The sequence below is a fragment of the Fimicolochytrium jonesii genome (genome assembly GCF_025526975.1).
Source record: "Fimicolochytrium jonesii strain JEL569 chromosome Unknown EV422scaffold_37, whole genome shotgun sequence".
Lineage (NCBI taxonomy): Eukaryota > Fungi > Chytridiomycota > Chytridiomycetes > Spizellomycetales > Powellomycetaceae > Fimicolochytrium > Fimicolochytrium jonesii.
Window position 1 is genome coordinate 83,910 of NW_026515704.1, and position 25,188 is coordinate 109,097.

Below are 25,188 nucleotides of genomic sequence, written 5' to 3' on the forward strand. Positions count from 1 at the left end.
CGAGTTGGTGGAGATTAGGGCGCCGGATGGGAGGAGGGCCGGGGTGGGGGAGAAGGTGCTTGATGTTTGTGGGGCGAATAAGGTAATTTTGAGGGAGTTCCGACCGGAGCGAGGAGAAGGGGAGCCGTGAGCGAAGCGAGCGATGGTGGCCTTTGTGACTTCGCTCGCTACGCTACTGCCCGCCCACCGCAGCCCAACATCCTCGTCGCGATCGTTTGCGCCCAACGTCATACCTCGTCTTTGCAAAAGCTTGCGCTTACGACATACGTACTCACACCCTCACCCTCTCCCGTAGATTCTGGTGGCAACAGTAGCAACCCCCGATTACACAGGTCGCGCCTCGCTCGACTCACCCTCCGGTTACATCCGTAACAAACGCGAAAGCGTCGCCCTCGACTACCTCACCTCCCGCGCCGGCGGCAGCGACCGCTCCACAACTGCCCTAACCGAACGCCGCATTTCCGTTGGCAACGAAGGCGACGAAGCCCGCAGATTCACAAGCACCGGCCGGCTGAAAGAGCGACGGGGTAGTAACAGTAACACACACCCTGATCATCACAGATTGTCAACTTCCTCACGGACCCTCTTCGAAGACTCCCCACCACCCCTCCCACCACCATCTACCTCCCGCCGCCGCCCCAGCCTCCTCCCAGACTCCCCCGACGACCGCCCCGTCTCGCCCTTACGCCGTGACCTCCCTTCCCGCACTAGCCGCGACCTCCACCTCCTGTCCTCAACCACAACCGACGACTACATCAACAGCAGCAGAAGCAGCTCCGACACCTCCCGCGGCCGTCGAAGCCGCGACGACCGGCGGGATACGTACGGAAGCGGGACGGGGAGTGAGTATATGCCATCCAGACTTAGCAGCGACGTTTCCCGCCGGACGAGCCGGGGCGAGCCCACTGACCTATCAGATCCATACCGCTCCTCGGTGGTCTCGTCACGGCAGAGTAGGGAAGAGCTGCTCTCATCGTCGTCGGGTAGGAATAGTGGGGATCTAGGTATGACCGCGAGACCGACACGCACGGCGTCACGCATGTCCGGCCTGGACAGCGTGATGGAGGATTTGGCGAAGATGGTGGACGTCGACGGAAACCCGTGGGATGCCACTCTCCCTCGTCCTACCACCTCTACGTCTGCGTCAAATGAGGGGATGTTGGGTGATGGGATGGTCCAGGAACCGACCCACACGACGACATCGAAGAGTAAACGAACGTCACCACTAGCCATCAACATCTCCCGCACCGGCACACCCGTACCGCCAACACACCGAAGTAGTGTGGATAGGAAGTTGACGGAAGTGTTGAATGAGATTGGGATGGAGGTGGATGATGCTTTGGGTGTGCTCTCCCCGACGGCGGTGGACGCGCCGCCTTCGACGCCTGTGGATCCGGACGATATGGAAATGGATGAAAGCCCGAAGAAACGAGCCGCGAGGAATAAACGCCTGACGAGGATTTCCAGGGCTAGTGCGTTGGATATATATACCGCTTTGGGTACGTCACAACGCATCGTATAACATATCGTTTCTATTGTCTGCGGGTGGACTCACAAGTATTTTGTTCTTCCCGTCCTGCAGAACAACAATTACAAGACGAATCATCCGCAACGGACCAACCCTCCAACCAGCAGTTGAAAACCCCAGACGCGGAAACGGCCGCCGCCCGTCGCGTGAGCAGGATCTCGCGCGCGTCGGCTTTGGAGGTTATCAGCAGCATCCACGCATCGGATCACGAGTCCGACTCCGACTCTGACACCCCGCAGGAGCCGGACGATGTCGAGGATGCGATGATCTCACCCGCTCCGCCGGCGAATACGACTGTGAATGGGAATACTGCAGCGGCCGCCGCGTTGCCGCCAAAGGAAGATATCCGCATCCTCCTCCGCGGCCCGCCGAAGAAGGCGCAGGGGCCGGGAAGGCGGCCGAGGAGGGCTAGCCGCTCTTACCCCTCCCCCTCGTCCAATCCCCCGCCACAACAACAACAACAGCCGACATTACACCATCACAGCTCGACCAGCTCGTTGGATGCGATTCTACCGACGCCGGCGCCGACGCCGCCCGTTGGGGAGGGTGGGGAGGAGAGAGGGAGAGGGGTGGTTGTTGTGCTTGCGCCTGTTGTTCCGGCGGCGGTTAGGGAGGACGGGTGTGAGCACGGTATGGCCAAGGGGAAGGAGAGGAAAGTGGGGCAGGAGGTGGATAAGACGCCCGCTGCTGAGATGCCCGTGGGAGAGAAGGACGGCGAGGAGCGGATCGGGATCACGCCTGCCGCAGAGAAGGAAGCGGATGAGACCGTCACCGACACGCTGGCAGCAACGGATGCGAGCCCAACCCCCGCCAGCGATCCACACCCTGCCACCGCAACGCAGACCAGCATACCTCCTCCACCGCCCCCACCACCCATCATGCAAGTCGAACCCGTCGCCTCGGTCCCGCCCCCGCCTCCACCGCCGCCTCCCCCGGTCATGCAGTTCACTGGAGGAGCTCCACCACCACCCCCACCACCGCCCCCGCCTGTGATGGGTGGGGGACCGCCGCCTCCGCCGCCGCCCCCGCCTGTGATGGGTGGGGGACCGCCGCCTCCACCTCCTCCGCCACCTGTTATGGGTGGTGGACCGCCGCCTCCACCTCCTCCGCCACCTGTTATGGGTGGTGGACCACCGCCTCCACCACCACCCCCTCCTATGGGAGGGCCCGGAGGCCCTCCACCTCCACCGCCCCCTCCACCCATGGGAGGTCCACCCCCGCCACCCCCACCACCCGGCAGCCTCCCTCCCGCCCCAGCCGCGCCAGCACCAGCCCCGGCAGCCCCGGGCGACAGCTCCGCCTTCCTGGCCGAGCTCCGGGACCCCAACCGCCGCAAAAAGCTCCGCAAAGTGGCACACACGCCCGCCGCGCGCCCTTCCTCAACCCCTACGGCCGCAACAACCGAAGCCAACGAGGAAAAAGAGAAAGAAGCCCGTAAACTCCAGGAAGAGTCTGAACGGCAGGAGTTGTTCATCGAGCTGCTCGGGTACATGGAAGCGCCGAACGGCAACATCGAAGAGCTCTGCGACAAAGCCAAGACGCAGACGAACCTCGTCCGGAGTTTCGCGTTCACGCTCATGCGCAAGGGGTGGGTGGTCGGGTACCGCGTCACGGACAACTTACCGGAGGTTGCCGAGAAGGGGAAGAAGGCGACGCCCCGGGTGCCGGTGAAGGTGTGGCTTGGCCGGGAGGTGATGACGTGTATTGAGCTTGCGGACCTGACTGAGGCGGAGTTGATGGCCAAACTGGGCAAGACCACCCCCAACGACTCGGACGACCCCGCGGCCGACGCGAAGGTCATCGTCAAACGCAAAGGCGAGGTCGGCCGGATCTACATGTACCGCCTGGACGAAAAGAGCAAACAGCATGTGGTGGATGAGATTGCGCTTGTGGCGACCAAGACGTTCCCGAAGCGAACGAAGCCGTTCGATGACCCCGAACCGCCGCAGGACGCGAGCTTGGAGAATCGGAATAGGTGGGAGAAGTGGAATGAGAAGAAACTGGCGTATTTTCAGAGTGATTGGCCGCAGTTTGAGTTGATCTATAATAAGTTGGTGAGTGTTTTTTTTTTGGCTTCATTTTCGTTTGAGGTGGTGATTGATGAGGGGGTGGGATGTCGATTTTCTGATTTTTCTGTGATCTCGCGCGGGCAGATGGCCACCTCACTGATAGTGCAAAGCACGCACCACCAACTCCAACAAACGCTCTCCGAGATGCGCGCCATGGGCGAAGCCATGCACACCACCTTCAGCGGCTTCACGGTTCCGCAACTCCGCCGCGTCGTCGAGTCGATCCCGGGGCGGATCAAAGACATTGCCAAGAAGCTGCAGAAGCAGACGGGGATCATCATCCGCGACGAGAGTCTGAAGCTCACGCCCGAGTTCCTGAAGCTCATGAACATGAACACGAATGCTGCCGGGAAGAAGACCAGCCCGGATTTGAAAGCGGTCGTGCACAACGCCGATGTGCCGGTGGCGGTCCCGTTACCCCCCGCGGTAGCTGTCGCGGCCGCCGCGGAGACCCAAGTCGCCCACGCTGCAGAAGCTTCCACGCCACCGGAGTCCATCACCACCCCGGTCTCACCCACTACAGTCACCGCCTCACCCGCCCCCGTCCCACGCATCAACTCCTCCCCCGCCGTCGTGACACCGACCTCACCGACGACACCGCCCCCGACCCCGTTGACGGAGCCCACGCTTGGCGCCGGCGGGAGCATGATCACCCTCGGCGGGGTGCCGTTCGATGTGCTCCTGCCGCTGCTGAAGAAGAGCTTCAATGCCAAGGAGTTGAAGGAGGAGAAGTTGGCGAGGAGGTTGACCATGTAGGGGGGGTTTGTACACACACAATGGGGGGATCGAGTGTAGATAGCCCTGCGAGCATTTGTAGATGTAGCATCTTGTCATCCCACCTGTAGGTGTACTTATACTCCCACCCCCCCTATTCTTCTGCGCCCCGTTTCCGCATACAGCCACCCCATCACCAACCCCTGCAATGTACACGATCGATGCCGCTTTAGGTTTACTTGCAACTTTTTGTGCTGTTTTTTTTTTCAGTTTGTCGCCTAACCTTTTGGTGTATATACAGAAAAAGATATATGGGGATCCGGGGGACTGTTCCCCGTAATTGTTTACATTCCCGAGATCGAAAAAGTTGTGGGGGGGATTTGAAAATACCAACAAGCACACATTTGTGAGCTGAGAAGGGATTTGAGTGTAGCCCGCCCACGAGTCGAGTTGGGGATCGCCTCGGTGCAGATATGCACTGTTGGGGGTTTTTTTGGTACCGTTTCTGCCATTCCTCCTGTCGCCTGTGGCAGCTGATTGAAATCGTGCAGACTCGTCGGGACGATGTTGTTGTTCGACGACGCACTTCTCGTTTTCGGGGCGAGGACATATGTCCATGTTACCCGCCGCGCACCCTCTTGCCCGCGTCCCCATCCCTGCAACCGTCCTTCTTCGCCTGCTTTCCCGTCAGCACCATCGCATCGCCCATCCTCACCATTCCCCCTTTCCTTCCCCTCCTAAACCCGCTCGCGGGCCACACAAACGCCCTCGCCTCCGCGATCGCCTCCATCACGTCCGGGCGGCCGCGATCACAGGGAAGCACGAGCCGCTCCTCCGGGTCCGTGAGCTTTGCGGCGCACATGTCCGCGCGGCGGAGATCCGCGACCTGCCTTGCGGAGCCGGCGGCGTGGGCGAGGAACCACAGGACGACGTGGCGGCGGACGGGGGTGTAGAAGGTTTGCGGGTGGGCGGCGACGAACTTGACGAGGTTGTAGAGGTGTTGGTGGGTGTGTCGGGGGCGGGACGGGGCGCCGGGGTTCGGGGTTTGGTACTGCAACCGCCAAAAACCATCAGAAAAAACCCACGGGTCAGATAACCACGGACGGACCTTGAGCAGGGCGCGGTGCGGGTGGAAGTGGTGGCACAGCGCGACGGCGGCGTCGAGGGCCAGCCGATGCAGGTCGTGGGAGTTCAACGCGGGCGGGGGTGCCCTGGGCGCGGTCTTCTGCAGCGCGGCCCACCCGGGCGGGGGGCCGTGCGCGCCGTCCCAGCCCCGCGCAAGCTGCTGTTCACGGTTGCGGTGCTCGTGCATGGCGCGGTTGTACTCGGCTTTGAGCTTCTCCTGCTTGGCGTACTGCGGCGGCCCGCGGCGGATCGCGTGGCTGATCGCTTTGGCGTCTTCGGTGAGGAAGGCGTCTGCGTCGGTTTTCATGATCCCCGTGCGGGGTTTGGGCGAGGGGGAGACGGTGAGCGGTTGGGGCGCGAGGCGGTACGCGAAGAGCTTGACGATCGGTGTGGGATCCGCGGGGGTGGCGGGCTCTGGGTCGTTTCCCCATCCGCCGTCGTCACCCGTGTCGGGAGCCGTGCCGAGGGTGAAAGTAGACGAGGGTGGGTTGGCGATGCCGTGGGCTGGGGTTGTGTTGGTCGCGGCGGGCGTCTCACGCGCCGCTCGGGCGTTCGCTTCCGCAAACCCAAAGTCGTCATCCAGCGTCCCCCACACGTCGTCGCACGCACACACCCTATCCGCATCCGCATTGGCCTTGATCGTCTGCCTCTCCCTCTCTTTCTTCACCGGATCCACTGCATCCTTCTTCTTCCTTCCTTCCATCGGCGCGGCTACATCCATGCCAACGCCCAGGATACGGTCCTGACCTGGGTACGTATCCTCCCCATCGGCGCCGCGGCTGCGGATAGAGAAGTAGTCTCTGACGACGGCCAGGAAGCTGAGGCACCTGAACAGATCAGCGACGCGGACGTCCAGAGGGAGGAACACAAACAGGTAGTAGAATCGATTGGCGGTCAGCGCGCGTTTGATGGTCTCGAGGATGGGTGGGGTCATGACCGCTTGGATCTCGGGGTCAAGGAGTGTGACGACGTACGCGGGCGCCTTTGGAGAGTCGTGGTCGGCCGTGCTGCTTTTGCCGCGAGGACTTTCCTCGGACGCGGTCATCGCGATGCGCCACCTGCCGCCGGCAAGGGTGGAGAAGTAGGGGATGCGGCTAAGGAGGGAATGACGGACGCCGAGCCGGTGCCCTTGGATGTCGAAGTAGACCATTTCGGGGTCTTCGGGGTCTTCGGGGTCTGTGGTCGCTCTGTTAAGCTCTGTGTCTTTGGAAGTGGAGTTCGGGATGGTTGTGTCCATGGGCGTGTGCTCGGTGTCGGGAGCGTTCTTTGCTGCGGCGTCAGCGGTGGTTGCTCTGTTAAGCTCTGTGTCGTTAGAAGTGGGTGTGGGGAGATTGGTATCCATCGGTGTGTACCCCGTGTCGGAAACGTTCTGTGCTGCAGCGTCAGCGGGCGGGGTGTTGCCGCTATTATCGGGCTGCAAGGATGACATCTTTCAATGATATCTGAGCCTTGTCCAGGCACCGAGAGTAGTAAGTCTGTGTGCTTGCGAGCGAGCCTTGTCCAGATCCAGGCACCGAATCAATAGCTGTGTCTGCTTTGCGAGTGAAACCGGTGTGAGATAAGGCCGACTAGCAACAAACCGCAAAGGCAGGAAGTTTGAGGGCCCATTTAATCGCTTTTTGTATCGATTGCTGCGGGTTCGACAGCTAAATTCCGTATGGTGGGGAAGTCTGCGCTTATGCTAAGCCCGTCTGTCATGCCACGTACGCAGGATATCATCTGTGGAGACGGAGCGGGGGTGAAACCCTTAGGACACCACGAAATGACATAAATTCGACAGCGCGCCAAAGACGCTGTCAAGGGTTTTGACAGCGCGCCTATCTGTGACGTAAATCCAGCGCCAAAACGTCATTTGGGGCAAGCGGAATATCCGACGGGACAGGAACAAAAAGATTGCACGAGGGAGCATCGGTAATAATGAGTGGGGCGGCATGACCCCACGGTTCGCTTTGCGGCGATACGGAATATAAGTCTCTCAGGGAGTAAAAGAACGGCCTCTTCAACTGAAGTCCGCTCCGAAAGCATCAACCTGTGCAACACAACGAAGAACTCGAAAGTCCCCAAAACATGCCCGCAAAACTCGAATCCGTCATCGCCCCCTCCCGCGACGAATCCGGCGTCCCAAAATCGCTCCCCAAAACCCAACGAGTCGCCATCGCCACCTCGCACGGCGCCGGCGTCGAGCTCAAATCCGACCATCCCGTGCCTACCCCCGGCCCCAACGACGTTCTCGTGCACATCATTCGCACAGGTGTCTGCCACACGGACCTGCACGCGCTCGATGGGGACTGGGAGGTCAAAAGCAAACTGCCTGTGATTGCGGGGCATGAGGGTGCGGGTGTGGTTGTGAAGGTTGGGGAGAATGTGGATTTCTTGCAGGAGGGTGACCGTGTAGGGGTGAAGTGGTTGCAGAGCACGTGTGGGCAGTGTGAGTTTTGTTTGGATGGGAAGGAGACGGTTTGTTCCAACCAGCAGCGTACGGGATTCAGCTGCGATGGAACGTTTCAGGAGTATGCTGGTGAGTACCGCTTTTTGGGTTCATGTCGGTGGATAACGTATTGAGGAATGCATCTTCCAACGCTAATCGTGTTTTTTCTACCCGTCGCAGTTGCAAGCGCCGCCCACGTCATTCCCATTCCCGAAGGTTTGAGCAACGATCAAGCAGCTCCCATCCTCTGCGCTGGCGTGACAGTCTACAAAGGCTTGAAGGAGACAGAAGTGAAGCCTGGACAGTGGGTGGTGGTATCTGGCGCGGGAGGAGGGTTGGGACATCTGGCCGTTCAATACGCTCGCGCCATGTAAGTCACATCAGACAAGTACCAGGGGAATGTTTGACTGGCACGCCAACTGACATCTTATCGGTCGCCAGGGGAATGCGGGTAATCGCCATCGACCACCCCTCCAAAGAATCCTTCTGCTCCAAACTCAAAGCCGAAGCATTCGTCCCCTTCACCCTCAAACCCGACGAACTCACCCAAAAGATCAAATCCATCACCAACGGCGGTGCCCACGGTGCCCTCCTCGCCGTCGCCTCACCTGAGCCATACGCCACTGCCCTCACCTACCTCCGCTCGTGGGGCACACTCGTCACGCTGGGTCTCCCGAAACGCGGGTCGCAGATCCCTGTTGATATCTTTGACACGGTGATGCGGCGGTTGACGGTGCGGGGAAGCATTGTGGGGGATAGGAAGGATGCGCGGGAGGCGATGGAGTTTGCGGCGAGGGGGGATGTGAAGGTGGAGGTGGAGGTTGTGGGGTGGGAGAACTTGAAGGAGGTATTGGGGAAGATGAAGGAGGGAAAGTTGCAGGGCAGGGTGGTTTTGGATACGAGCAAATGAGATGGGGTCGGGTCGGGTGCGTGTGGTTGTGAACAGTACTGCTTCCGCTTCATCAGGCGGCATATGATGAAGGAGGAATCCATGCAGTTATATCATCTTTCACATTAAGCTCTTATATTCGTGTGTTGCTATCTTAGCTAGGGGCATGACTACAACGGCCTCTGGGCACTTATATCGGCCGCCGATAACTCTACGGGCGATCGCCTTCAGGCCGTATTGCACGTTCATGATTGGGGTATACTACATACTTCATTCGTCGACAATCCAGTTGCCTGAGTATTTGAGGGATGTATGTTTCTGGCACACATGCTACAGAGGTGGGTAGATAGCGATAGAGGGGATACACTACAACGGCTTCTGGGCCGTCTTCTCGCCAGCCGCCGGTTTCGACACATCACCCGCCGGCAGCTCCAGATCAATCGGCGGCGGCTGATTGGTCATATACGCGGTCTTCTCATACACCGTCCGGCCTTCTTTGTAGTCCATGGCGACACTCGCATCCATCCGCTGGTCGACGTTGCGGGCGTAGGTGGTGCAGCTGCAGATGCAGTTGTAGCATTTGCTGAAGCAGCCTTCGTCGGCTAGCATGGTGTTGTGGTGGTGGGCGGGTTTGAGTGTGGTGAGGAGCTGATCAGAGCGATGGGGCACTCAGATCTCTGATGAATCGATGCCGGGATGGAAGGACTGACTGGGTGAGATGGGACACAGCTTTTCTTTTTGGCTTTCGTAGGACGGGCGGCTCTGATGGGACGCCGACTCGTCTCATTTAACCGTTGATTCAGCAGCCGAGACCCCTCTCCCCCAACCCGTTTTATACAGCATTGCGGCGGCAACGTAGAGACAGTAGACATTGCAGGCGTCGTCCCATCTCATTGCGGAGTGGCAGTGGGGACTTTGCGTTTTCATTACAGTATGCCGGCAATTTGTGTCACATGAGGTGATGAGGGCACACCGACGCGTACGTACTGTACATGTAAGGCTACATAGAGAAAAGTCGCGACTACGAGGGCCGAAGAGGAAGCACGAGATGTTCCCAAACCATCATCAACGGCCCTGTACCACAATGCGGACAATCTTTCGTACCATCAGGAGCGCTACGATCCGGCAACATTATCTTCATCATCGAAGGTCTGGACTCTGGATGGACAACGTGCTAGCCCTGGCGTCCCGGTCTGAGGGGACAAATCGACATATCGTTGACAGCAAGCGGGAGTCTCTGTGCAGGTACAGGTAGGGTTCTGTGCTGTTCGAGACTACTTCCTGTGCCCAACGAACATAAAGCACAGCAGTGCAAAGGAACAAAACTCACCGGATGTTACCGAGCAGCAAGTACTGTGTAGAATGGCGTCAAGTTTACCTTCACCACCGCCTCCAGCACCGAACCCTCCTCCACCAACGCGGCCGCAGCCGCAGCCGCAGCCGAGAGTTTGCTTCAGGAAAGACGTTGCATTCAGTGATTTGCTTTCAATTTGATACTCCGCAAACTCCGTTCAAACTTTTCTGTTGATCTGAGTCTTTTGCGTCTTGGAACCATGTCAACTACTAGGAGGTTCGTGAACTTAAGCGAAGAGGAGAGCGATAGGGTGCGGAAGGATGTTGTGGCGATGTTACTGTTTGCGCAAGGAAGTACGTCGGGATCGAAAGCGTGACGATTGCGTTCCATCAAAGCGGACTCCTTTGCCATGTTGGCATCACAAAAGCCCACCGGCGATTAGCGGACGACCAGTTGCCACATGCGCTATGTGATGCGGCGGGAATGGAACATGGCGACAGTGCTCCCGGTACTGGATTCCTGCATGAACGCATATTTCATCAGGCGTATTCACTGCTCTCATTGACCTTTTCTGGAGTATGACGCAACACGTCCCAACTCCCACCCGCGATCTTCTGGCAGATTCAACCTCCAGGAAGCCGCCATGGTTCATCCCAGCGTTGGAATTAGACAATGCGGATCCCGCCATGGCCCATCCCAGCATAGTCCATCAAGCAATGTGGGTCTCGCCATGGACCGTCCTAGCGTTGCTGATCCCGCCGCGGCCCATCAAGTCACCGCACGTCCTTCCCTGCTGCGAACTTGCATCGAAAAATGTTCCGCTCGAATGAACCTGCTTACACTCAGCGGGTTCGAGCTGAGACCTGACAGTCTGGTTTCTTGCAGGCACGGGAAAATGTACTGGTAGACTCCGGAGGCTGGCTGCATGCCCTGGCCTCATCCCTTCCGATGTCCGGGATCTGCACAGAGAATTAGGTAGCAGAGAAGAGAGAACGGCCCTTGCGGAGCTTCTCCGCGTCAGCGGTGAGGGAGAGGACGGCCTTGGAGGCGGCGGCATAATCCTTCCGCATCTTCTCCACAAACGCCTTCTCGGTCCGGGACGGCTTCCGTTTCTGCGGGGAACTTGGGCGGGGATGTGGGGTGCGGTGGCGGCGGCCAAGTTGGACCAATTCACGCCAGCGAAGAGGGGATGTTGGCTAATCTTGGAGGGAACGGTAAATATCAAGAACCTACGGGGTCGGGCAGCTTACTTCTCGGGGTCGGTGAGCCGTTTCTCCCGGCTGCAGATATGACCCTAGGCCATGACGTCCCACTCCTCCCAGTACTGCGCCAGTGCTTCCTTCACGTGGAGCGAGGCCTTGTCCATCGTCTCATCGCATACAGTACATCCTGCCATCCCTATTATACTTGACGATCAAGACCTGATGACTGCCAGCCCTGGTGGATGATGAGGGTTATATCAACCTTGCCAAAGGCACCCTGGCCGAGGAGCTTGTAGAGGGTGAAGTCGTCGAGGGAGAGACGACCATGGGGCACGGATTTGGGGAGGGGGTCGTAGACTTGGGAGAGGGAGGGTGCGAGGGCGTCGGGGTGGAGGGCCCGGGAGGCGACGGAGGCGACGGGCGCGTTCCACCCCAGGGCGGAGCTCCCACAGGAAGGCGAGGAGGAGGTCTAAGAGACCGTGCTCCGTTTGACCGCTATATAATATAGCCAAGCTCAGGACCTCACCAGCAGAACCACGATATCCAACTCAAATATGTCACCAGACGAAAACCTGTTGGCTGATCAGAGTTCAAGCGATACAAAAAGCGGAAAGTCCTAGTTGAGGCAGCTCGTAAGGGAAAGGAAACCGAGCGTCCTACATATTCTACGTCCACCCTTTTGACGCTCCCTTTTATCACAGATGCCGCAGGCAAGCAAGTTCAACCACCATGGGCAGCAGCAATAAACGCGAAACTCGACAATCTTCCCCTCAGATTGCATAATTCGAAATGTCTCACCATGGAAGCTGTTTTGCGACCACTAGGAGTGGAGGACGCTAGAGGCCCCAATCCTGTCGACGCCGTTCCTCCCGCCCCCGCCGCTGGAGCCCAACCAATGTTTCCCCGCACGCTTAGGGACGCGAAGCAGCTCAGCGCCGCCCGCCTGAACGCATTGGAACAGTTTTATAACAAGGTTTTCCCTGGAGCTACTATCGGTGATCGACGCGACGAGTTTCTTCTTTGGATTGGTTGTTCATAATGAGACGTATGGATTCCAAACTTCGGCAACTTGAAGCCTGACTGACATACCAACCGAAGTACCATGACAAGCTACTAGTGCTAGTGGGTCTTGACGGCTATGTCGAGGAGAATTGCTGGAGTTACTGGCAGGAATTCAAAGAACTGCAGCCTGCCCCTCTAGTATTCTGTCATAAATGGATGTTGATTTAGTAGTGCGATGGACCCCATCCAAAAAGGACACAAATGTCCCGTGTGGATCGAATAAATGACAAACATTTACCCTCACAAATTGTCAATATTTACCGTACCAAATTGGTCAGACCCCTTCTAGACGGGGTCAAACATTGTACAGACCAATTTGGGTTATCCTTCATCCAGGTCAGAAGAAGCGCTTGAAAATGCATGACTGCACGAGTGATGCCGAACAGACAGCCGACTTCATCCATTCCAAATACGCCTATCAGCGGACAAAGGTCTCATTCGGAAAGGATGGATGCACCGCCGACGTTAATGTTCAGGAGGATCTCTACACCTTCCAGGTAGACAAGCGTGTGCCTCGCCTCGGGTATGTTCATGTTTTCCATCATGCTCAACCATTTCATAGTCTGATGATGGTCGTTGGGGTGGTAATAACGGGTCGACGCTCACCGCCAGTATCCTCGCCAATCGTCACAACCTGTCATGGGAGACCAAGGATGGTGTACAGACCGCCAACTACTTTGGCTCCGTGACGCAGTCGTCGACGATACTTCTCGGCACGGACGATGAGCATCGCGACGTCTACGTTCCGTTCGGCGCCATGCTTCCCATGGTTCATCCCAATGACCTTGTCCTGGGCGGGTGGGACATTAACAGCGCAACGCTGGCGGAGGCTAAGCTATCATTTGCCGTTTTTTGATAGCATCTAAATATGTGGAACGCGACCAAATCCTTTGGATCGACTCAGGTTTAATCCGGCCCGTCTGATTCACATCACCGATGGTCGGTCACCTGCACGAAGAGGGACCTGAGCACTACCCTGAGCTCGCAGTGATTTCTGCTGCTCACCCCGTCCGGCCAGTCTTCCCAACTGCTCGCCCTGACCTCTTCCCCTAAAAGAGCCCACCCGCACTTAGTCGAAGTTTGTGGTCGCTGACAGTCCATAGAGCGAAGGTCCGACCATCTGAGCAAATCAAGAATTCAAAGAAGCCCAACCTTCATCTTTTCGATCTCCAGCCCTACGGCGACTGTGGCATGTCGCTGGTGTCAGCCGCAAACCCCCTTGTCGACTTGCCTGTTCGGTCCGCAAGGACGTGAACGTTTTCAGTTGCACAGCAACGCACGCCTTCTCTTCGCCCGTCAGTGATTTAGACACAGCGTGTGCCCATGAAACCACGCCGTTTCCGACGAACAGTACCTGTGGACTGACGAAAGTTGTCCCCAGAGCTTTCACCGAGAGCGGCGGGAGAGACACAGCAACTCAAAGTTGCCCCTGTGGTGTTCTTGTATTTGCCGCCAAGCACCTAGTCATTCCCAATACTCCACATCGCAAATCCTCTCTGTTCCGAGGTACTCGACAAACGATTGTACGCGTCGCGCCTCCATTACATTGGCAAATCCTCTACGTGCACATATACACATCGTCGCAGGGCAACTGTATGTCTGATAACATCGAAGAGCCCCTCCTAAGCATCGTGCAGTCATGGTGAATATTTAGGGTACCGTTGGCTTGTTTCAGGTGCGGAGAAACGGGATCTGTTGCTTTGAATCGACTTGCACAGCGTAGTGTATGACTGCATGGTTGACTGGCACCTTCCAAAGAATGCAAGGATATGGAATTCCTATGCGTGGAGTACGTGACATCGTATGCACATAACTTGATATTGACATTCAAAATCGCTGTTTCCAGAGAAGCGACATACTCGTCAAGATCCAGTATAACGCTCGCATACGCCAGCGCAGATAATTCCGACATTGCTTGCCAAACGCTCATAAGCTCTTCTGCGACGAGTCCATGGAGGAGAAACGGCGCGATTTGGAAAAAGACTTTGAGATCTCGGCCAATGAGGCTCCCGACGTACTTCACAATCTCATTTCCCCGCAGAGACATCACGAATCCAGCATAGGAAGCGTTATCGATCCGGACCACCAAAGTGCCTTTTTGCTCATCATTCAGCGTTGGGATTGTACCCCTCATAAGCCATTTTAGCGTTCCCAGAAGGGTGGTATGCAACACCTCGACCGGAGTATCCATATGAGCGTTGAACGCATCAAGTTGAAAGAGTGGATTCATCATTCGTTGGTATCCCCCCAAAGAGGCACAGAAATCGTTCAAATCTTTACTGGTGCGTCCTTCCATAGATGCAAAAGCCCGGATCCGCTCAATGAACGGCGCCGCGAAGGTACTTTTTCCCCTAACAGAGTTTGAGATTTCGCTAAATCCGCCTTTGCAGTTACACCACACCGTCGTAGCTGGCCTTCTAATTCCTGCCGCGTCACCTGCCAGTGTCGAAGATTTCCAATTTGCAGGTAGTCATGCAACTGATCAACTATCTCAATCTTTCCCGTCACATCACAGACCCTGCAAAACCTTACCCACGCTTGACGTCGATCATCGAACACAGCTCGTTCGCCATTGGATTATCAGCTTCCATACAGAAAACAACCCCGCCGGCAAGCACCGGCTCCATCATTGTTGCATCAAAAGCATCTATGCCTTGCTCAACGCCGCTGACTATGTCGTTCACAATGGCGCCTCCCGTTTCCAATGGCGCCGTCCGGTTACTGGTGACGAGAAAGTGGACGTTGTAGTCTCGGGATCCCTGTTTGAAAGGTAAGCCCGCTAGCTGACAGCACCAATTGAAATGACAGTTCCACTTCTTGGATCGGTTCCCCGATGCGTCGTCACAGTTTAGGATGTTTGGTTTGCTACATCAGATCCCGCTGATATCAGCCCAACGACCGAGCCCTCAGTAATACCGCTCGGTCTAGCGACGCTATACATCCAGTCTCGGGGTCCCATGACGCCATCGCTTCAGTCCCCAGTGGATTCAAGAGGGTTGATAGGCGAAGTGTTGAATTTCCAACCCATCGCCGTGCGATGACGCAGTCCTCTGAGTCGATTCACGTTGCGTCACCAAACTGAGCGCCCCTGACTAAATGAAGGAGCGACTGCCTATCCTCCTTGCCCGTCCACTTTGGAGAACGTGCGCTGTGTTGCTTGTCGTGGTCGTAGGTGGAAAAAGGTCTCCGGCTGTTTGGAAGGAAGAAGTTTGTCATCGCGTCGCTCGCTGCAACTTCCAACTTCCCCAAAGAAGCTGCAAGATCTAGACAGCCACACAGGCATCTTCCCACTACAGCACATACATTTACGTGCTATCGCACTACTGTCTCATACCCATATACCAGTCAAGCAACCTCCCTCCTCTTTCCTGCTCGCATTATCTCCCTAAAATGTTCACTTTCGAAGGCGACTTCAAGTCTCGTCGCAATATCAACCTGGGCGGGCGAAAGAAGGACCTGGAGGATAAGAAGGAACTACTCAGGAGGGCTCAGGCGGAGAGGAAGGAGAGGGAAAGGGAGAGGGCAAAGGAAAGGGCCGCGATTGATGTTCAGGTAAAATTCGAGGAGGGGGGCACTAGCGGGAGCGAACGAACGTGGTGTCTGTGGCCAGCGGAGGAAGGTTTGGGGCGGCGAGCGGCGCGAGGAGAGAGCGGGCGATAGCGAGCCCAACTGGTCCGTGTTCCCCACGAAGCGAGGCGCAGGAATGCTTGAGGGCTCCGAGCGAAGCGAGGCCGAGCCCTATTGGGCCGTAGACCCAGGAATGTTTGAGCCTGCTTTTCGGATCACACACCAGCCCAACACCGCTGTAGCGAGCGGAGCGAGCAGGATATTCTCCAACCATCGTGCCAACCATCGCATCGCTTCAGTCCACCAATCTCTCTTATCATTTTACAGGCCTTCTGGCGCGGCCGAAAACACATGAAGCGGTTCTACGCGTCAATCCGGGAGCAATGGGACACCGAGATCAAGTCTGCAGCAGCATCAACATCGAACGCAATACCACCAGCGAAGGTTTCCTCGCTTGTTCGCCGCTTTCTGTTCTTCTATAGCCCTTTGATGATGGATAGGGTGCGGTTGGTGGAGTTGCTTTGTCCGTTGTTGTTGAGAGGAGGATCAGGGACATCACTGCGGAATGTGATTGCGCCGTTTCCGAGTATGGATGCGAAAGAGTGGCAGTACATACTGGTGAAACTCTGCCGGGTGTGTCTTGCCAACCTCTTCTTCAACGACGGGTGGGTGAACGTACTGTCCTTCTCAGTCTTCGGCTACTTACCATGACTTCCAACACCGCAGAGTAAGCACAACGGACTCAAAGCAACCAAGCAACATCATACTGCTTCTGGAAGCGATCCTGAACCGAGACGCATCTGCGGCGGTTGCGACATACACCCCCGGCTGGGACTATGTACAGGAGCTGTTCTTTGTGATAGGAGATGACATGTTTGCCAAGATAAGAGCGTACATCAGCAGCCATGTGAGTTGAGTAGGGCGGCGTGTTACGGGCGTAGTGTGTCCCTGCCATCCATTCCAAAAGCTAAAGCAAATCCCCGGCTCGCGACTCCCACCAGACAATCGACCAGCGCGATCTCCCCAGCACATCCCACCTAATGGCCCTCACAACCCTGCCCCTAACCCTCCTCGAATCTCTCCCTACTCCGTCCCCCCGCCGCGACCACATCATCGCCCTCGTCATCACTCACATCCTCACCATCGAGTACCTGCCCAACCGCATCAGCATCGACGCCCTGCAGGCCTTCTCGCAGAAATTGCGGTTTAGCGCGATTGTGGACACGTTGAATAATGGGGGAGAGGTGTATGAGCGGGTCGAGAGGGAGAGGGCGACGGGTGAGGGGGATATGTTTGCGGCGTTGTTGGGGAATGTGTTGGCGTTTGGACAGCAGGCGGTGGGGAAGATGGGTGACGAGGCATTGGTAAGAGTTCTCGTTGGGCGTTCTCTGTCACCTCAACATCAAGTGATTCACACATCCGATCTCAAAACCTTCAGTCAACGTACATATCCGTGCTCAGCAACCTCCTCGAGCGCCTTCCATCAAACTACCTCAACGCCCTCAACCCATCTACCACCAACAACGCAGCCGCGCACATCCCCGACGATGACGACGACATGGATATCGACCCGGCACCCTCATCGTCAAGCAAGTCACCCTCCACGGCAACGATTCACCCGCAACTGCGCAAATGGTTGTTGCTGCTCACCAAGCCGGCTCTGTTGGACGCGATCGTTAAGGCGTTACCGGATTCCACGTCCTCCTTGCCATCAAATCCGGGGTCGGTGGCGATATCAGAGACCGTTGCGACCTTCTTATTGTCGCTGGTGACGGCGTGGACGGCGGCCAAGACGGAGATCGCCACCATCTTGCTGTACCGCCTCGAATCCGGTAACGCGTTCCTGCGCAGGCTATGGACGTGTGTGGTCAACGGCCCGTTGTGGGCGGCTCTCAAGCGGAACGGGAGGAACGCGGTGGGGGTACTCGCTGACGAAAAGTATGCGGGCCAATGGGCGATCCTGATCCTGTTTTGCGAGTTCTTTGTCCGCGTGTTCACGACACTCGGCGATGACGAGCTGGTGGGCGCCAAACCACCTGTTGCGGTGGACGTGCTGATTGAGCTCTCCGGCGTGTTGAAGAACGTCGTGTTTGATATGTACTGGAACGATTCTGCGCCCGGATTCCAAAGGGGAGGTTCGGCCCGGTTCCTTCAGCCGGAGTTTGCAGTCGAGCTTTTCACCCGAGTGTTACGGCAGATCCACGCGCGCGACTCCCGACGTTCTTTCTGCCCAAAAGACCACTGGCTGCTCGCCTCCCTCCCCGTCGACGAATCCACGTTCCTCGACCTCGCGCTTCAACACGACCACAAATCTGAACCCCACGACGCAAGCGATAACCACCACCTCACCAGCCCGACATCCCGTCAACCCGCCATCTCCCCGCTTTTCCCCACCCCATCCGCAACCCTCAAACAAAGTAAAGTCATACAGTGTAGGAATGTTTTAACCCACATCCCTTTCGTGATCCCCTTCGCCATCCGCGTCAACATCTTCCGTACCTGGATCGCCGACGACCGCAAATCCCAGCGGCTCGACGAAAACTGGATGCGCCCCGCGGCACGCGCCACCATCCGCCGCGGTAGCGTCTTCGAGGACGGGTACACGCACCTCAACGCTCTCGGGTCACAGCTCAAACGGCGCGTCGCAATCACGTTTGTGAGCGAGCAGGGGCTGGTCGAAGCCGGGATAGACGGCGGCGGCGTGTTCAAGGAATTCCTCACCTCCCTCTCGGCGCAAGCCTTCGACATCAACTACGGCCTGTTCCAAGCTACACCGGATAACCTGCTATACCCGTCCCCACACTCATACGCCGCGCAAGAGACACAATTACACCATCTCGAGTTCCTGGGCCGGATCATGGGAAAGGCATTGTACGAAGGCGTCCTCGTAAACGCGGCATTCGCAAACTTCTTCCTCGCCAAATGGCTCGGCCAGCGCAGCTACGTCGACGATCTACCTTCCCTGGACCCGGAGATGTATGCCGGCCTCATGTTCCTCAAACACTACACGGGGGATGTGGAACGCGATCTTGGGCTGACTTTCTCATTGGATAAGGATGAGTTTGGGAACATGCGCACGGTGAACTTGATACCCGATGGGAGCAACGTCGCTGTGACGAGGGAGAATCGGATCCAGTATATTTATCTGGTCGCGAACTATAAGCTGAATGTGCAGATCCAGAGGCAGTGTGCCGCCTTCTTTAGTGGGTTGACGGATCTGATCCATCCGGGATGGTTGAGGGTTTTCAATCAGGTAAAGGCTGTTCCTCCTCTCTCCTTCCCCTTCCTTTCTCATCCTCCGCTCTTCTGATTGTTCAACTCACACCCCCCGCCCAACAGCAAGAACTCCAATCCCTCCTCGGCGGCACCACGCACCCGATCTCGATCCCGGACTTGCAGGCCCACACCACCTACGCCGGCGGCTACACCGCGCAACACCGCACCATCGAACTCTTCTGGTCCGTCGTCTCCAACGAGTTCAGCGAGGAGGAGAAACGCGGCCTCGTCAAGTTCGTCACGAGCTGCGAACGCCCGCCGTTGATGGGGTTTGGGGAACTCAGGCCCGGGTTCTGTGTGCGCTGCGCGGGGGAGGATGTCGGGCGGTTGCGTGAGTCATCTTTGATTTGGAAGGACGGGGATGCATGTGATTCGGGGAACTGAATGGCCTTTTTTTTTGGGGGATCAGCGACGGCGTCGACGTGTGTGAATCTGCTCAAACTCCCGCCGTACACGGATATCGAGACGATGCGCACGTAAGTGCCACCCGCCACGTTGCTGGTTCCCCCCACCCGCCATACGTTTACTGACGTTTTTGCGCATCTGGATATTCTGTTTTAGGAAACTGCGGTACGCCATTAACGCCGGGGCTGGGTTTGAGTTATCGTGAGGAGTCGAACGCGACAAAACATGGCGTGGGGGATTTCGGTCTCTGTTCGATTATATCTTTTTTTTGGTGTACGTGGGAAAAGAGTGATGTAGTTAGGGAGGCAATTGGTAGCATATATGTGACTGTGGATTTGTCTTTCGTTTTTTGAGGATGGATGCGGGCGGATGGGAATGTTTTGATACGCTCGCTTTGCAGAGAATATGGTCGACGTTAGATACCCATCGTTTTCGCATTGGGCGCACGTCTGGCCATCAAATGGTTATTCACTGCACATATATGCTGTGCTTATGGTACATTCCTTGATGATGCAAATGAAAATCACACCATTGGCTCCCATGGCGTGACAACCCGTGGATATCCATCCCCAACAAACCCGACATCGCATATATCCGTCATCCACCATCCCATCCACTATCCCATCCCCACCGCATCAGACCTCCTCAAACCCACCCCCCGACATCAACGCCCAAAAGCAGATTATCAATGATCCTCGTGTTCCCAATCTTGACCGCGCCAGAGAGGATCGCACTCGATGATGTCACCTCCTCTTTCGTGGCCTCCACTTTCCTTGCTGTACCCTCAGCGGACTTCGTTTTCGATTTGCTGCTGGTTCCGTTTTGTTGGGCGGTGGCGGTGGTGTCCGTGACGGATGCAGGTGCAGGTGTAACGACCGGATGTTGCCCATCCGTCCCCGCCTCCGCCTTCGCCGCTGGCGAAGAAGACTCGGACGCAGCAGCAGCAGCCGGCTCAATCCAGTCAACCTCTCTCAACGAGTACGGATCCGCCAGACTCAAATACTCCAACACCACTTTCGGCGCCCCCTTCTCTTTCTCCGCCAGGGCGTCCTCAATCACCTTTTTCGCAGCGCCGATAACTTCCTCCCTGCTCACTCCCCGCTCGCGTTGTGTCTCATACACACCCTGCGCAGCCAGGAGAGCTTTATACAGCAGGGGTGCTTTTGCCCGTTCCGCGGTGGATAGGTACCTATTCCGCGAGCTCATCGCCAACCCATCACTTTCCCTGACAGTGGGGACCACGACGATTTTCAACGGGACGAGAAGGTCACGGACCATAGTCTTAACCACAGCGCACTGTTGGGCGTCCTTTTGTCCAAAGTACGCGTGGGTGGGTTGGACGGCGTTGAACAGTTTGGTAACGACCGTCGCGACGCCGCGGAAGAAATGAGGCCGGATGGCGCCTTCCATTTGGTGGGAGAGGCCGAGGACTGTTACGAATGTTCCTTGTTGTTGCGTGACGTCGAGCGTGATACCCGCGGGGTACATTTCGTCCACGGTGGGTGCAAAGACGACGTCGGTGGTGGCTGCTTCGCCGAGGAGTTCGAGATCGGTGGGGAGGGTGCGGGGGTATTTGGCGAGGTCTTCGGTGGGTGCGAATTGGGCCGGGTTGACGAAGATGGAGGTGACGACGACGTCGCATTCGGAGGCGGCGCGGTGGGTGAGGTTGATGTGGCCGGAGTGGAGGGCGCCCATTGTTGGAACGAAACCGACGGTGAGGCCCTGGCGCGCCCATTGGGTGCGGAGGGTGCGGTATTCTGCAAGGGTGTGGATGACGAGTGGGTTTTGTCGGGCTGTTCCGTGTGTGACGGAATCGGTTGACAATCCTTCGGTGGTGGGGTCGGAGCTGGGGGTGGAATCCCGGCCGGCGACGGAGGCGAATGAGCGGGTTTGCGGACGGTTCGGGTTGTTCAAAGACGGCTTGATGGAAGTGCTTGTGCGCGGAGTATTTCCTACTCCCGCGATGCCGCTCGGTGGTAACGCCGGGTTTGTACCGTCCACCAGATTGACGTGCTCTGTAGAGTGGGTTGGTTTTGGGGGTGCGGCCGCAATCGTCGACGTTGCGCTAGGCTCCTCTTCCCTTGGAATCAAGTGCCCCAGCATCGGTTTACGTAGATAGGTATGAAGAACCTCCTCCGCGGGTGTCAAATGGACCCCCAAAGCTTCCAGCGTCTCGGCGCCCTCGCCAACCACGTTATCAAACTTGAGCAGCCTGACCTGGTCTCGAGTCAGCGTGAAGAGGTTCAGGGGCAGTTTCTCAAACACCATCCCCTGGACATTGCCCACGAACCAGGGCACAGAAACGACGGGTCGCCACATGTTGGCCTGCTGCAGCATGAGTTTCATCATGTCGGCGTATGTGTACACGTTGGGCCCCCCTGCTTCGATTGTTTTGCCGATGGGTTTGGGGGAGAGGACTGATGCCGCGATCCCTTTGGCTAGGTCTTCCACGTAGACAGGTTGGAATCGTGTCTCTCCTCCTCCAAAGACTGGTACCACCGGTAGGATCGTCGCCAGCTTTGCGAATCTCTGTAAACAAAAGGATTCAATCAGCAGCGTTTTCTAATGACATACGTTCGATGATTGGTTGGTTGGAAAACTAAAGGATGCCCTGCTCACTCCCCGCGCGACGAGGACATTGGACAGGATGGGCTATGGGCCAGTGTGGTGCTCGCTTCGCTCGCTGGGCACGCTAAGAGCCGTGATTAGGGGCATTGCGCCTTTGGCGCATGGAACTCGCTCCGCTCTCGTTCCCTCTGGTAGACTTCACGGTCTCCCAGACCGAACCAATCCTGCACCTCGCATCGCTCCTTGCAGACAACCACCCTCGCTCGCTTCACTCGCGTCTGCAACCTGCAATCCCTTTGCCCGCCGCAGCCAACTACCATCGCTCGGTCCGCTCGCGGCTCGCTGACAATCGGACTCACATTGAAGAAATCATCGTCGGGCCCAAAAACAATACTGGGCCGAATAATCGTCACCTCATCCCTCAACACACTCCTCACCGCATCCTCGCCCCTCCCTTTGCTCCTCGCATACGGAATGTCACTCTCCGGATCCGCTCCAATCGCGCTCACATGCACCAACCTCGCCCCAACCTCCTTGGCCACCTTCGCCACACTCCTAGGCCCATGTTCATGAACACTGTCGAAGGTGTATTTCGGGTGTTGCTCGTGCATGATCCCAACGAGGTTGACGATCCCCGTGGCGTCGGCGCAGGCTTTGGCGAGGGAGGCTGGGTCGGTGATGTCGGCGTGGCAGGGGGGGAGGACGCGGGAGAGGAGGGAGGGTGGGGATGTGGGGGGGAGGAAGGAGGCTAGGTCGGATTGTTTGGTGGTTAGGAGGGGTGGGGATTTGGGGTTTATGCGACGGGAGGCGAGCTGGACGCGGACGGTGGGTGAGGCAGAGAGGATGGCGCGTGCGACTGATCTTCCGATGAAGCTGTGGAAGAAAGGGGACGAATGAGGATGTGCATGGGTACAGTTGCAATAGGCTTGAACTGCGGGACGTACCCCTGGCCGCCAAGGATGACGACCTTGCCGCCCCCGACCGCAGCCGCGGCGTGAGCTTGGGACATTTGATCTATGGTTGCGAAGGTGGACGAACTGAAGCGGGCGTCAGCCAGAGAGAGATGCAGCAAAGGGTAGGTGTAACGAGTACAGTATGCTATGGACCACGGGAGGCCGCTGCCAGGGGAGTGTTTGTTTGCGAATGCTGTCCCACTGGGGTTGTTGGCCGTGGTGATCTTCCGCGGGCGTGGGAAAGTGGAAAGCTTTGGTCTGGGAGCAGGTCTCGATCGGGAGGATCCCCTCAGCCCTGTGTCAACCCTAACACGGACAGTTGTTGCTCATGCACATGCGCAACGCATCTACTATACAGTATCTCATCAACTCCAACAGGCGGCATGATGAGAGGGGCATGGGCGCCTATAGACCGTTCGTACCAAATAACGCCGATGCTTCCTTCATTTAGCACAAGCTCACTTGCATACGTTAGGAGGAATAGGAAGTTGGCATCGAAAGATTGGAAGGTATGGGGTCTGATGAACGATTTGCATGGAACGAACAGATGCTGCCAACATAGCCTCAACATTCGGATTCTGATGACCCCGGCCATCCGTCTCGATGTGGATATGTGGATTCAAAGGATCGAAACGTGCGCCGTGCATGCAGGCCGTACAATCAGCAGGAGGACGGGAAGATGCCCGAGAAAGGCAGGGGGTGACTGACAGCAACCGACAGCAACATCCAGCGTGACTCAATCGCGCGCGTTGCGCTTCGAAAAACGTCGGTTGCTTCTCAATCACCACTCCCGTCGTCACTTGATTCCCTGTCCCAAGTTGCAGACATGGTACGTACCTGAACCACCCTTCCTAAAGAGACAGTTGTTACTTCGTCGGTTGGGTGGGACACAGAGCGGCTTGAGGTTCACTCGTCGACATGGTCACCTTTGTCGCGGAGAGTTCATGTTGGAGGACGAAGGAACAGGAAGGCCTGCTAGCTGAGAACAGATAGAGCTCCGAGGGACCCGGAGATAAGGGCGGTGGCAGCAGGCTATCCTCCTGTCTATCGATTTTGGGAGGATGAGAAGGGTCCTGGGTGACGACAAGTGATCTGGTCCGACTACCACTCCCTGACATCGGAGTCCTGACCATCGTTTCCTCCTTCCGTCAGTCCGCCGCCTACAAACAAGCCAGCAAGATAATCCCCCTCTTTGACCGGGTACTCATCCAGCGGATCAAGGCTCCCGAGGTAAGCCTCAACTTCCCTTGCCCTGTCACCCCACACTCCCACTAACCCCCTCCACCCCCCAGCGCACCGCCTCAGGCCTCTTCATCCCCGAACAGGCCCGCTCAACCCTCAACGAAGGCGTAGTCGTCGCCGTCGGCCCCGGCGCGCCATCAAAGGACGGTAGCAGCCTGCGCGCGATGAGCGTCAAGCAAGGGGAGCGGGTGCTGTTGCCGCCGTACGGGGGGAACACGGTTAAGATTGCGGAGCAGGAGTTCTTTTTGTACAAGGAGGACGAGATTTTGGGCAAGTTGGAGTAGATGTGAGGGATGTGGGGGATGTGGGATGGAGGCATGGAAAGGATATAGCGGTACGCAGATTAACGTAGGGCAAGGGATAGGCAGTCCGCCTGTAGGATCAGAGATGAGAGATGTGCTGCGTGTGCTTCCAAATAGCAGGCACTCTTCGCCGGTCATTCCGCTAGACACAGCGCTCATTGCTGGCATAAGATCGGACGACTCGGATGGTCATACATAAACCATTTTGAACCCGGCTTCCCTTCGATGTTGCAATAGCACTAGGATCACGTGAGACGCGTGACTACGAGGCTTTTATTATCGCACGTCGCTCCATTTTCGGCGCTGCTTTTCTTCCCAGCTCTAAGTCGTTTACTCCACCACCCATCTCAGCGAAGAACCTACAGCGACACTTCTTCAGCTTCTCAGGCCCGTGCGTCCATCAAACCAAATCAGAACTGAGGAAGTCACTCTAGGTTCATCGCCGTCGACATCCACCGTCCGACACCCCGCCCACCGCGAAGCAGCGGGGGTTCAAATCCTCTCGGTAAGTCTCTCCCTTCCTCCCGAAAGTCCATGGAAAAACAACATCCGTGACAGCGGCGC

The 25,188-nt window shown here is 57.2% G+C and overlaps 9 protein-coding genes across 9 annotated transcripts; 5 read left to right on the top strand and 4 right to left on the bottom strand.

The window, feature by feature from the left end:
- Positions 1-2,553: 2,553 nt before the first annotated feature.
- Positions 2,554-4,745, top strand: EV422DRAFT_545772 (uncharacterized protein). Its single transcript, XM_053071478.1, has one exon. It carries the CDS (start codon positions 2,563-2,565, stop codon positions 4,351-4,353), a length of 1,791 nt encoding a protein of 596 aa, XP_052921341.1. The 5' UTR covers positions 2,554-2,562; the 3' UTR covers positions 4,354-4,745.
- A 24-nt stretch (positions 4,746-4,769) lies between these two features.
- On the bottom strand, positions 4,770-6,865 carry EV422DRAFT_608114 (uncharacterized protein; the record flags this gene model as incomplete). Its single annotated transcript, XM_053073830.1, has 2 exons — positions 4,770-5,362; positions 5,420-6,865. 2 exons carry the CDS (start codon positions 6,863-6,865, stop codon positions 4,931-4,933), a joined length of 1,878 nt encoding a protein of 625 aa, XP_052921342.1. The 3' UTR covers positions 4,770-4,930.
- A 432-nt stretch (positions 6,866-7,297) lies between these two features.
- Positions 7,298-8,947, top strand: EV422DRAFT_290066 (alcohol dehydrogenase 2). The gene is made up of 3 exons (XM_053066031.1): positions 7,298-7,954; positions 8,045-8,234; positions 8,306-8,947. The coding sequence occupies exons 1-3, from the start codon at positions 7,504-7,506 to the stop codon at positions 8,772-8,774; spliced, it is 1,110 nt and encodes a 369-aa protein (XP_052921343.1). The 5' UTR covers positions 7,298-7,503; the 3' UTR covers positions 8,775-8,947.
- A 3,531-nt stretch (positions 8,948-12,478) lies between these two features.
- EV422DRAFT_289993 (uncharacterized protein) lies at positions 12,479-13,518 on the top strand. Its single transcript, XM_053066030.1, has 2 exons — positions 12,479-12,808; positions 12,874-13,518. Exons 1-2 carry the CDS (start codon positions 12,668-12,670, stop codon positions 13,165-13,167), a joined length of 435 nt encoding a protein of 144 aa, XP_052921344.1. The 5' UTR covers positions 12,479-12,667; the 3' UTR covers positions 13,168-13,518.
- Positions 13,519-14,157: 639 nt separating this feature from the next.
- Positions 14,158-14,499, bottom strand: EV422DRAFT_477788 (uncharacterized protein; the record flags this gene model as incomplete). The annotated part of the gene is made up of 1 exon (XM_053067261.1): positions 14,158-14,499. A coding segment is annotated over one exon (342 nt), but the record flags the coding sequence as incomplete, so codon positions are not given.
- A 340-nt stretch (positions 14,500-14,839) lies between these two features.
- On the bottom strand, positions 14,840-15,172 carry EV422DRAFT_501243 (uncharacterized protein; the record flags this gene model as incomplete). Its single annotated transcript, XM_053068183.1, has 1 exon — positions 14,840-15,172. A coding segment is annotated over one exon (333 nt), but the record flags the coding sequence as incomplete, so codon positions are not given.
- A 529-nt stretch (positions 15,173-15,701) lies between these two features.
- Positions 15,702-19,634, top strand: EV422DRAFT_571763 (uncharacterized protein; the record flags this gene model as incomplete). Its single annotated transcript, XM_053073030.1, has 7 exons — positions 15,702-15,863; positions 16,206-16,543; positions 16,605-16,785; positions 16,880-17,242; positions 17,317-19,131; positions 19,218-19,485; positions 19,564-19,634. 7 exons carry the CDS (start codon positions 15,702-15,704, stop codon positions 19,632-19,634), a joined length of 3,198 nt encoding a protein of 1,065 aa, XP_052921347.1.
- A 2,037-nt stretch (positions 19,635-21,671) lies between these two features.
- On the bottom strand, positions 21,672-23,351 carry EV422DRAFT_561655 (NAD(P)-binding protein; the record flags this gene model as incomplete). Its single annotated transcript, XM_053071960.1, has 3 exons — positions 23,072-23,351; positions 22,487-23,000; positions 21,672-22,088 (listed from the first exon to the last, which is right to left on the bottom strand). Coding segments are annotated over exons 1-3 (996 nt in total), but the record flags the coding sequence as incomplete, so codon positions are not given.
- Positions 23,352-23,863: 512 nt separating this feature from the next.
- Positions 23,864-24,893, top strand: EV422DRAFT_545789 (chaperonin 10-like protein). Its single transcript, XM_053071479.1, has 3 exons — positions 23,864-23,909; positions 24,233-24,310; positions 24,373-24,893. The coding sequence occupies exons 1-3, from the start codon at positions 23,907-23,909 to the stop codon at positions 24,604-24,606; spliced, it is 315 nt and encodes a 104-aa protein (XP_052921349.1). The 5' UTR covers positions 23,864-23,906; the 3' UTR covers positions 24,607-24,893.
- The last annotated feature ends 295 nt before the right edge of the window (positions 24,894-25,188 follow it).

What these genes read in the sequence shown, in the direction of transcription:
- EV422DRAFT_290066 (XM_053066031.1), top strand. Translation starts at nt 7,504, where the DNA reads ATGCCCGCAAAACTCGAATCCGTCATCGCCCCCTCCCGCGACGAATCC. An exon ending in AACGTTTCAGGAGTATGCTG is followed by an intron (nt 7,955 to 8,044) that starts GTGAGTACCGCT and finishes TACCCGTCGCAG; the next exon opens with TTGCAAGCGCCGCCCACGTC. An exon ending in GTTCAATACGCTCGCGCCAT is followed by an intron (nt 8,235 to 8,305) that starts GTAAGTCACATC and finishes ATCGGTCGCCAG; the next exon opens with GGGAATGCGGGTAATCGCCA.
- EV422DRAFT_545772 (XM_053071478.1), top strand. Translation starts at nt 2,563, where the DNA reads ATGGGTGGGGGACCGCCGCCTCCACCTCCTCCGCCACCTGTTATGGGT.
- EV422DRAFT_545789 (XM_053071479.1), top strand. An exon ending in AGCGGATCAAGGCTCCCGAG is followed by an intron (nt 24,311 to 24,372) that starts GTAAGCCTCAAC and finishes TCCACCCCCCAG; the next exon opens with CGCACCGCCTCAGGCCTCTT.
- EV422DRAFT_289993 (XM_053066030.1), top strand. Translation starts at nt 12,668, where the DNA reads ATGCATGACTGCACGAGTGATGCCGAACAGACAGCCGACTTCATCCAT. An exon ending in AGGATCTCTACACCTTCCAG is followed by an intron (nt 12,809 to 12,873) that starts GTAGACAAGCGT and finishes ACCATTTCATAG; the next exon opens with TCTGATGATGGTCGTTGGGG.